Source organism: Drosophila mojavensis, unplaced genomic scaffold (assembly GCF_018153725.1).
Source record: "Drosophila mojavensis isolate 15081-1352.22 unplaced genomic scaffold, ASM1815372v1 contig_136, whole genome shotgun sequence".
Lineage (NCBI taxonomy): Eukaryota > Metazoa > Arthropoda > Insecta > Diptera > Drosophilidae > Drosophila > Drosophila mojavensis.
Window position 1 is genome coordinate 23,776,241 of NW_025318667.1, and position 11,761 is coordinate 23,788,001.

The window sequence follows — 11,761 nt, forward strand, 5'->3', positions numbered from 1 at the left end:
GACAGAGACAGAGGACAGACGCAGCCCACTCTCGAGCCAACTGTTTGCCTGCCTATTAAATATTATGCCAATGCTGGGCAATAACAACAACATCAGCAACAACAACAACAACAACAAGACAAAGTTACCTTAACGCCACATTTGGCATTGCCAACGTGGCAGCAAATAAAAGTTAAATGAAATTGAAACTATGCAAATAAAAAGCGAAATTCAGCAACGACAACAAACAAGTAACAAGTTCTCTCCAGTGGGCTCGACTAGCAGATACCCTTTACAGTGTGCTCAGCTAACATTCCAATCAAGCAACACACACACACAAGCACGAGCTCTGCTTGCTTGGGCAGAGCTTGAGCAGAGCTTGAGCAGAGCTTGAGCAGAGCTTGGGCAGAGTTTGAGCTGTGCTTGGGTTCTACACTGACTGATTATTTCTTGATTAACTTTTATTTTCTATAGAATTTTTAATTTCAGTTTTTAAAGCATGAAAATGACATTCAAGCCTCTGGAAAGGGATCCAAGTTTTTTTTTGTGTGTATTGGGGAAATTGGGACACGTATCCAAAATCCGAAAATTCTTATATTCTCGTCTGTCATACACGAACCTTCACAGTAATAATAAAATGTGAAACTCTAATGCTAATCATAGACCATATCGATTTTTATCGATTCGAAAATGTACTAGAGCTATCGAAAAGAAACATGATAAACTAGTATAAGTATAAACAAGCTTTACAAATAGCAAGTCTCTGGCTTTTGTTGCTTGAGAGATAGAAGCGTCGACAAATGGACGGACGGACGGAAGGGGGGAGGAGCGAACAGATTGGATCGATACTGGAAGTCTTTTTAATCTGGAATATGCACATATCATACACAGATATATAATATGGTATATGCATATATTTTAGATATGATATGGGTTCTCTCTCACGACCTCTTCTCTGCCTTCCAGATCAGTTATAAGCTATACATATTAGCAATGCAATGGGATTTCTCTCACGCCCTATTCTCTGCCCATTCACAAGACCTTCATAGCCAGAGTTTTCGCTCTCAATGATTTCGAGGGTATTCTAACAGCGTGAGCAGCAGCAGCAGCAGCACGTTCTATTACATCAGAATAATACCTGCTGTTTCTGGTACAGTTTCCGATAGCCGATTATGAAGTCGCCCAGCGATTGTTTGGCCGTGCAAATAAGGAGTTCTCGGCGTGGTTATATTTACATTATTTATTAAACGTAGAAATATGATTTGGATAATACATTTAGTACCTAAACAGCTAAATCCCAACAAATGTAAAGTGTAGACTTGTGAAATCCGTGTTTCGTGTGTACTCGAATTTTGAAAACGCTCCCTCGGCCAAAAACGAATAAAAGATGCTATTTCGATTGTCGACAACCTCTTGTGTCAGTTGAATGCTTTCCGTAGTGCTGCGAGACAACACGTGATAGACAATGGCATACTACAGATAGTTCACATGGACATGTGCATGTGTGAATGTGCGTGTAGATATGTGAATATGTATCAATATATATACATATGCATCTATATATGAGCATATAGCATACATATATATATATATATATATTATCTATATATATATATAAGACTACTACAGATTGTTATCCTTAAGCGATTCTGTCTATTTCTGTCCCTTTGTCCGTTCCCCTGTCCGTTCCCTTGTCCCCCTTGTGCCCCTCGTCCGGCCCCACTGTCCGCCCCCACGGTCCGTCCCCACCGTCTGTCTCCACAAAGTCGCGGCCTCCTTACTGCCAGCTTCTGCTATCTCCGCTGCGCTTGATGATGGTTCTGCTGTCGCGCGAATGCCTATTGCCCGCCTCCATAATCTCGGCCATGCTGAGCACCTTGTGCTCCAGCTCGGGCTTGGCGGCTGCCCGCGGGCGTCGCACGAACCTGGTGTTGGGTATGTCCTGGGCATCGGCATCGCTGTTGCCGAAGAAACCATCGTAGAGCACGTAGTTGTTGGCCTGGGCGATGGTGCGCACCAGGCCGTAGTGCTTGGCCAGGAAGGCTGTCATCATGGCCGACGGGCGATCCACGGCGCACTTGCACAGGGTCAGATCGAGGTCGCGCAGCATATTGTCGAACAGGCGCTTGCCCAGGCCGCGGCGCTGATGGGCGCTGTGCACGAAGAAGTCGAGCACGGCCGGAGTGCCGATGCGGCTGCGCAGCTGCCCGCGCTCGTCGAACAGGTAGAGATCCTTGGGGCCCATCTTGAGCAGGCCGGTGACGACGAGCTTGCCGCCCTCCTTGGCCTTGCCGGCCATCAGGTAGATCGTCTGATTGCCATTCATCTGCCGGGCACTGGTCACCGATGTGTGCAGTCCCTGCGCCTGGGCCGACAGCAGCCCGATCCTGTCAATGATCCAGCCCAGCTTGCGCTTGGCATCGCAGCACGCCTCGGGGCTGCCCACGAAGCCCTCGGGCAGCAGGTCCGATCGCACCTTGATGATGTCCTTCTCGAACAGCGGCTTCAAGTCAAAAGCGCACTCCATGCTACCGCTGCTAACTTGAACGAAACAAAAAAAAAAAAACAAGAAACAGCTAACAAAAATTTAAACACAATACGACGATATTTCAGCGAGCTTGTCAGTTATTTGCGAATTGAATAGAAAATTTATAGCGTTAGTTGAAATTTTATCATTGGGAAAATTAAAAACTGCGTACTGGCCGAAATCAAATGAAATTGTAAATTGTGCTCGAAACTCTGAGCCGACACTAGACTAAAAACACGATTGTAGGACTACTAGATGGAATGGAATTGGATACACAAAGCATCGCCGACTGGACTATGAAATGAAAACTAAACTAAACGAAATACACGTCATTCAGGTGTCAAAATCTAACTGATGAAGCTGAAGGAAATTCAGGTCGTTCAGCTGTCGTTTATCCATGGGGAGGCAGATGGGGGACTCATGATATACGAGTACTTTACTATGCGAGCAATTAGGGCATACACCTAAACATATAGAGGGTGCTAACCAGATCTGACCAGCATCAATCACTCCTTTAACGAATCAATCGTAATGATCCCAGGCACTCCATACACCATTCCTTCAGGATGATCTACAGTTGACATGCTCACACTCCATATTAGTTACCATTTAGCTTGAGGTAACTCTCTCTCACTTGGAATACCACAAAGCTCACTTGATATCATTCAAGTTGTTGCACAAGTTAAGACTTTCGACAACCTAAGGAGGCTGGAGAGTTCTGTCAGACATTCAAGTGAGCCTAAACAGTAGAACAGATTTAGTTCAGTTTATATTCGGACTAGAGAGAGTTTAGACCTATTGTTCCAAATTATATCAAATATATTATTTCATTGAACACAAAGTTGTTTATATATTCACAAGAACCCAACACAGCGTCCCCCATCACTGGTACTCTAGTATGGGAGCGCTTAACTTATATATCTCCTCTATATATGACGATTAGAGTGGTATATATCAACTTTAAAGGCATCCCAGTAAACAGCCTCTACCGAAAACTATTAACACCTTTGCAGAAATGATATATTCATATGAAATGAAATCAATTGATGTATGCACCGTAAAAGCGTAGGGGGTAGCTGGTAGAGCCGGTAGAGCTGAAAATAAACTAAATATAATTCAGTTTTGGAGTTAGGCTCCTCCGTAAACAGCTTCTACCGACAATTATTAACACCTTTGCAGAAATTTGAACACCTGAAAATATTCATATCAAATTTATTTGCACCGTAAACGCAAATGGGGTAGCCGGTAGAGCTCAACTGAAGAGCTCTACCTCGAATCACATATGTCAACAGAAATTCCTACACCCACAGTCTATGGTAATAATATACATGAGCGTATGTCAATGCTTGAGACGTATCAGACATATGACAAATATACATATACATATATATATACGTATGTATACATATGTGTATGTACGATGGTAATAACTAGCTTTTCCCATTCGGAGATGTTATTATAAATTCTAAGAAATTCAATTCGTTTGAAGGCAAAACCCAACAGCAGCACGAATCATATCTGATTATGCAGTACATGTAGACTTTATATAGAATGTTATCTTTTGGGATATGGATATAATTTAGAATAAATATCGAACCAAGTGGTATGTGTGCGAATCCACTAAAATATGAAAGCTAATTGGCTGAATCAGTTAAAGAACACGGCTGGCGCAGTCAGAGTATCCCTGGAGGCTCAGCAGACACAGCGGCGGAAAGAAGTCTACGTAGAACGTAGGACACGGTGCGGACTCAAGGATACCCTGTAAGCAGAGCTGATATATGTATAAGGTGTCTAGGTCTAGTTTACCAGGCTATTATTACAGGGTATATCAGCTCATTGAATATATTTTAATCTTATGTATATATATATATATATATATATATATTTTTTTTTTTTGTTGGATTTTCCTCTGCCAAATCAAAATACCCTTCTCGACCCATTCACTGGGTATATGAATAAACATAATTATTGTGGTAATAAGCAAAATTAATGTCAACGTTTGTTTTGCTTCCTCCTAATGGAACTGCGGCACGCTGAAAATTATGTGTAGGCAAGCGCAATTAATGGGATATTTTATGTGATGAATTCAGCAACGACTCGGCTCGGCTCGCTCTGGCCTGTAGTGCGGATGTGTGGGAGCATATTTTCAATGGGATATACGATTGACTTCGAAATTAAATTGAAAAATTCGAACTGAGGGAGAGCTTTGACAAGCTCTTGAAGCACTAAAGCCTACATACCCACTCACTACGCACTAAGTGAAGGCGGTCTATTAAGTGGACATAGAGTCAACGGACTTCTCCTCCTCCTCCTGCTCCATCGACTTCACTTGCCTTAGTCGCTGTCTTCCTGCCAGCATCAATTTTCAATTACTTAATGTGTGTGCCGACTGCCAAGTGCCGCGACGAGACCCGCGTCCACTGCCTGGGCTTAGCCATGGACTGGGATAAGTGTCAAAACTAGAGTTGGGAATGATCTAAGCAATTATACCCTGTATTTGGGGAAGTGGTAGGGAAAGGGGCAAGAAGAAAGGAAAGTGGATCAAAGAGAGTCAGATAAGCCGAGGTGAGAGAGAGAGAGAGAGAGAGAGAGAGTGATGGGGGGGGGAGAGAAAGAGAGAGGGATAGAGAGAGACTGATAGAGACAGTGAGACTGATAGAGAGAGAGAACGAGACAGAGAGAGAAAGAGAGAGAGAGAAAGAGAGAGAGAGAGAAAGAGAGAGAAAAAAGAGAGAGAAACTGATAGAGAGAGAGCGAGAGGGAGAAAGTGAGGGAGAGATAGAGAGAGAGGAAGACAGAGAGAGGACGGAGAAATTAGCAGAAAAAACTGGTAATGAGAAATAGAGTGAGAGAGAGAGAGCGGTACATTGACGAGTGAGAAAAAGGAAAAATAGAGAGAATGACACAGTGAAAAAAGAGAGTGGGAAAGAGAGTATGAACTGAATAAGAATCGCAGAGAAAGGTGACAAACATAGTTACACCAAAAATCAAAAGAGAAAGAAAAAGAAGAAGAAAACTATAAAAACCGCTGAAGGAGGAAAGTAAAGACTTAAAATATTGAAAGTCTGCACAAAAGGCCGCAGATGGGTGCGAATTATAGAGATTATTTTCACTATAAAGAACTCTGAGTCACGCACGAATATAAAATGGGAAGCGGACGGTCCACGGCGAATACCCTTTTCAGGCATTTTTAATGGGTGCACAAGAAAATATTAAACAGTAGCAAAAATCTCGCGAAACAAACCAAATGGGAGAGGCGAGGAGAATGCGAGAGAGAAGAAGAACAAAAATGGAAGGAAAATCAAATAGAATTACTTAGCACACATTATTAAAAAGCAAATACGTGGAGCGACAGCGGGCAGCGGGCAGCAGGCAGCAGGCAGGAGGCGGCTGCGAGGAGGCAGCAAATTACGAGCACCACTTGCACCACATTCAGTTTGCCATTTCGGGGCATATTTTGACAGAAGAGTTTGGCGGGCGGGCAGTCGGCTGGTCGGGCGGATGGTTGCTTGGGGGGAGGGGCGGATGGAACGTGGAAATGCTAACAAAGCAATAAATTGCCACTAAATCTAATTTGTGGCAGTGGCAGCAGCCGCAAAAACGAAAAAAATATATATATATAGCGAGAGAGACAGACAGAGAGAGAGAGAGAGGGAAAGAGAGAGAGACAGAGAGAGAGAGGGAGAGAGACGGCCGCCCACCAGGCCATAGAGAGCACGATACGATCAGGGGGGCACACAGGCTGGCGGGCAGGAGTCGGTTGGGGCAGTCGGTGGGGGCCGTCGAGCTGATTGCATTAAAAACAACCGAAAACGTGCCGTGAAATCATGTCGTGAGCGCAGTGCAGCCCATCGGGTCAGTCGGGGGCGGGCAGTTGCGGGGCTCAGCCAGCTGATGAGCACTTAGACGCACACTTTGCCGACTTCCGGCGGAAGCGAGCGCATAAACTTGGCAAAGCCGCACGGCATTCGCCAACTGCCGCTAACTTTTTGCATTGCATACTGCAGTGGAGCTTGCTCGGCAGCTAGCCATCAGGCAGCAGGAGGCGCCTGCCTCCTGCCATTCAGCCACCTGCACCTGCAGGAGTTACGTGGAAAATGCTCTCGGATTTCCACAATTTACCGCGTAAATTTTTAAAATGTTTTTGCGGCGATTAGCGCGCAATTAGATGAAATGAAATACATCTCATTCTCGCTGGCTCCCTCTCCCGCTGCCTCGCCCTCTCTCTCTCATTCTCTCGTGTCACCTCACAGCTGCTGCATAATTGCGCCCTTTGGTTCTTGAACTTTTTCCTGCATATCGAATGCAGCGCGTGGGCGGGGCCGCAATTGAAAACATTTTATTGCAATAAATATTTAAATGCTCTCGCAGCTTGGGGCGTGCTCTGGCTACGGCTCTGGGCTAAGGCCTGGGCTTGAATCAGCGATAAGCGAGCGGCAACATGACAAGCCCGCAAATGCTCGAAGTGTCAACAGCAACGACGACGACAACGAGGACGGCGCGGAGTCTCCTGCCGGGGGCGCTGCGACCAAAATACATGCCAGCAAATCAACGCAGCCAGGCCAAATAGCAAAGCGGCCCGCAAATAAATAAAATACCAAAAAAAAAAAAAACAAGAGTGGAGGAGAGTAAGGAAGAAAGAAATAAAATGAAACGGCAAGAATAAGCGTAAAAGTGTCAGAGTTTCTCTGGCAGTTGAAATAAGGGTTAGACACCTAATTCAATGCGATAAGACAATCTGGGGGCTTAGCATATTTGTTGCATGCGGCTGTGGCACCATCTCCCTCTCCCTCTCTCTCTCCCACTCTCTCTCTCTCTGTCTCTTATGTAACTGTTTTACTTTGCTTGCGCCTTGGTGACTTTTTGGCTGCGACAACGAACCCAAAGCCCCAAGCAACCTCGAGCTGTTTCTTGTCGTTGGCCTAGGGTTTCGGGTTCAGGTTCAGCATTTCGATACGGGCTTAGATGTGAACTTGAGCAAGGTTTCAGCTTAATAGCGGATAAGTCCATCTCTCGTATATTATTTGTTATTGTTCCATTTACATTCATATATACATACATGCATATATGTATATACATATGGGGCAACGTATTCATCCACAACTAATGGAACTTCTAAAGTGGACAAACAATTGAATCGATACCTCAAGACTCGATACACATTTGCGAATATATTTCACTAATAGACAACCTTGTTATCTAGTTAAAAAATATCCAAGTTCACTTTTAATGAAACGTTAAGGTCCAAGCTAAGCTTATTCTTCTAACTGTCCTATTTTTAAATCTGAAAGAAAAACAAAATATCAATTGTAGTTGTATCGTCTAAGACAGAACTAGTTCCGAAAGTAAAAGTGAGCTGCTGTTTCAAATATCGATTGCATATTCTATAAATTCATTCAGGTACCCAAGTCACATTATTTTAATAACATTATATGAATAACATTTATAGAATGAGGGAGCTAATAGAAGTCGAGTCGAAGTGATTCTTGATCGAATAGTGCTCAGGCTTAAAAACGAAAGTGAACATATCGATTTTCGATATCAATAAAATGTGATTCAAAGTTAGTGTGAACTCATATGGACCGAAACACAGATGATTATGTATGTACAGTAGAATCCGGCTATAACGACACCTCTTATAGCGTTTGTATGGTCATTGCGACGAAAATTCAAGTCCCTAGATAAATGTATACGAGTCAACTTATATGGCTACAGTATCTTCCAGGCATAGAGACGCTATAAGCGGACTCTACTGCATGTATAGACTCCTGCACACGACAATCATATCCCGTATGCACATTTTCCGTACTCTCGGCCTACCTGGAATCAATCGAATCGGAAATGCTAATAGGCGGAACTAGTCTAAACACAATTTTTCAATTTTTCAATTTTTCAAAACCGACATCAGTATAAAGTGGCAAAGCTTGTTTGAAATATCATTTGAGTAGTTGAATCTATGCTGCAGTACAATAAGCCCTATGACACACACTCTCTCGTTCTCTCTCTCTCTCTCTCTCTATCTATCTCTCCTTGGCATGCATTCCGCTGTCGCTGCTATTATAATGTAAATCCGTAAATCTCAGTGAAATATGCGCGATATTCGCTTGCCAATCAAAACTGCAGCCAGAAACTGCAACCAATTGGCAGCCGCTAAGGCAATGCGCGTGTTAGTCAATGTAAAGTCGCACGCTGAATACCCTAACGAGCAGACACAGAGAGACAGAGAGAGAGAGAGAGAGATAGAGAGAGAGGGAAGTGCTAGAATCTTGTTATATTGACTCAATTTTCTCCATCTTCAAGGCGTTGCTGTTGCTGTTGGACTTCAAATTGTGGCAGAGTGAGTGACATAGCCAAGGGACTTCCATAGTGGGAAAGGTGTGGAAAAGCTAATGCATTTCAAATGCCTCTGAGCATGACGCAGCATCACTTTATCCTGCAGTCGCTCAGTCGTTGATGGCTTACCCAAGCGTGATTTGGCGCATATTTCGATTAGGAAGCACAAAATAAAAAGCCAACATAAAACGAGAGACAGCGAGAGAGAGAGAGACACACACACACAGAGAGTGAGATGGCGCTCTGCTGGGAGCTGGATGATGCATTGGAAATGTTAAGTGGAGTGAGTGGCTGTCGGTGCGAATGCTGATGGGATAACAACTTGCGATGACAAGGATATCAAAATTAATAAATAATAGTTCGCACAGTTGCAGCAGCAGCCGCAGCAGCAGCAGCAGCCGCAAGACGACAAGAAGCTACTTGTAGCTGTCACCTCAAATGGACGACAACAGCTTTTGGCTATTTTTCGGCCAACCCTTGACCCGAATCGCACAGGCGCCGACTGCTGTCTGGCCATGCTCATTGCACATCCTTTGGACTCTCTGGCTCGCGTCGGGGCGAGGAACAGCAGTCAATTCATTTTTAAGTTATCTATTGCCAGCAGGACGTATAGCTTCTGTATGTCAGGCGGCTATATCTATTCTGTTGAGCTGCAGAGTGACGATAGTGGAGGATGAATAGACAACAAGTCTCAGGAGAAGAAATTTGTTGATATATTCTCAACTATATCTAGTGATGGCACGATATGTTGCACGATAATCGATTATTTTGCTTGCCGTTGTCGATTTAAGTGTATCGCGTGCTGCGATTAATTGGAGCCATAACCGATTATCGGTCTTTGGAGTATTTTCGCCGTATTTCAGTGCCAGCAGAAATCATTATACGCTGAACCCATTGAAAATGGGAAATCAGGGTATAATGGTTTTGTGAAAAGTATGTAACAGGTAGAAGGAATCGTATATATATTCTTAATCAGGATGACGAGCTGACTTGATATAGCCCTGTCCGTCCGTCCGTCCGTCCGTATTAAGAAGCCGATATCAGAAGATATAAGAGCTAGAGAGCTGAAATTTGGCATGCATACTCGTGTATACCATAGAAAGTAAAAGTTTTTCTTATTTTTTCGATAACTCATCCGATAACTTTTTTTATCGAGAATAATCGAAAAATTGACTTTGTTTTGTCTGTTTTCAGATTTACTGTCTATATACATATGATGAATACAAAGATTATGTAATTTATAGATTTTGGATACCACGCCCGCTTCGTCCCCAATTCGTAAAAAACGTATTTCAAATACTAGAGATTTGTACTTTGGAATGTACACACATGATTTGATTAATGATTAATCGTCGATTAATTGAAATGAATCATATGATGAATAATCGATTAATATATTTGTTTTGCCATCACTATGTAAATACAACTCGGTAAGAAAAGTCGCTCCCAAAGTGATCAGAACTCTATATCAGAAATGCATATACCATATGGACATATATAGCTCATATATTTTAACTATGTATTTATGTTTATCAGATCTATATACCATATAGACATACATAATTCAAATACTGTTATATATGTATGTATATATCTGCTCTCATATTGCTCATACACCGTGTGGCAAGGGGAAACAGCAACCGCATGACATAAATTGAAGTTTGTGCAAACACATTTGCAGCTCTTCGCATGCGTGTGTATTATGGTCACACCCACAGTCACACACACACACACACACACATATTCGGCACAAGGCGCAAAGGAAACTTAATTAATTATACGCAACGCATTTGGCTGAGAGCCGAAAGTTTTGTCTGACCGCATTATGCACAAACTTTCTGGCAGCTTGTCTTGGCGCGGCAGGTGTGGAATGGTCAGGTGTTGTTGACGCTGCCCACAAGCCACCGACACCGACAGCTCTGACGGGCGCTGAGCCATAATGTATTGCACACCCGCTCCTCTGCTTCTTCCTCTGCCACCGGCTGTTGCTATTGGCATAGAGCTAAGTTGGCCTGATACTTGGGATAGCGGGCATCTATCACTGCCACTAAAAGCACTTGTATGACACTATCAGTTGGATAATGCATCGATCAATCAATCAATCAGTGCGCTCAATCGGCTGCTCGATTTGCTAGCAATTCAAGCCTTCAAATGAATTTAGCTTCTGACCAACATTAGATCTATGCCTTCGCTTCATTGTGGAGTCGAATGCAGACTAAGACTTGAGCAGCTTTCTCAGCAAGCAAGCTGAACGAATACACTTCACTATGATGGTGTTTAGTTTTGTATTGAGCCCGGGTTTATATACCCAGACTCATACATATCAACCCTTAAGTCTAGTGCGTCTATTGCTGAGTGTGTAAGGCCCAGCATTGGTCAATTACATATTCTTATCCCATCGCTGAGTATGTAAGACTCCGCTTTGGTCTATTAGCTATTCTTATCCTATCGCTGAGGTTGTAAGGCTCAGTGTTCGTCTCTAACATAATCTGACTCTGGGGTTGCAAGGGTTAGTGTCCATTTGTCTATTTTGAGAGTCCGTACATGTGACCTGATCTTCGTATATTCTTATGTTCATGCCTGAACACAAGCTTTCAGCAGCTTTTAGATCTAGAGCTTTCATGTGCTTCCCAGTAAAAATTGTTGAATCCTATTGCTAGCTATACTTTTTATAAATTCTGTTTTAAGTATATTTTTAATATGACGAAGCTGAATATATTCATAATAATATATGTATATGTATGCATTGGTGCCGTAAGCATTATCGCCAATGTCGCTCAGCTCTTTAACTAGAAACTAAAAACTTATTAGACTCAAAATTTTCCTTTTCTTTTCTTTGTTGTTCTGAATTTATTATTTCTATCTTGTTTTATTTATTTTAATTTTTTTTTTTTTCAAAAGAGATACCTATTTAAGCTCATG

At 42.9% G+C, this 11,761-nt stretch overlaps 1 protein-coding gene across 1 annotated transcript; it reads right to left on the reverse strand.

Annotated features, from left to right (window-relative positions):
* Positions 1-1,756: 1,756 nt before the first annotated feature.
* LOC6584567 (alpha-tubulin N-acetyltransferase 1) lies at positions 1,757-2,506 on the reverse strand. The gene has a single exon (XM_002010186.3). It carries the CDS (start codon positions 2,504-2,506, stop codon positions 1,757-1,759), a length of 750 nt encoding a protein of 249 aa, XP_002010222.1.
* Positions 2,507-11,761: the final 9,255 nt, after the last annotated feature.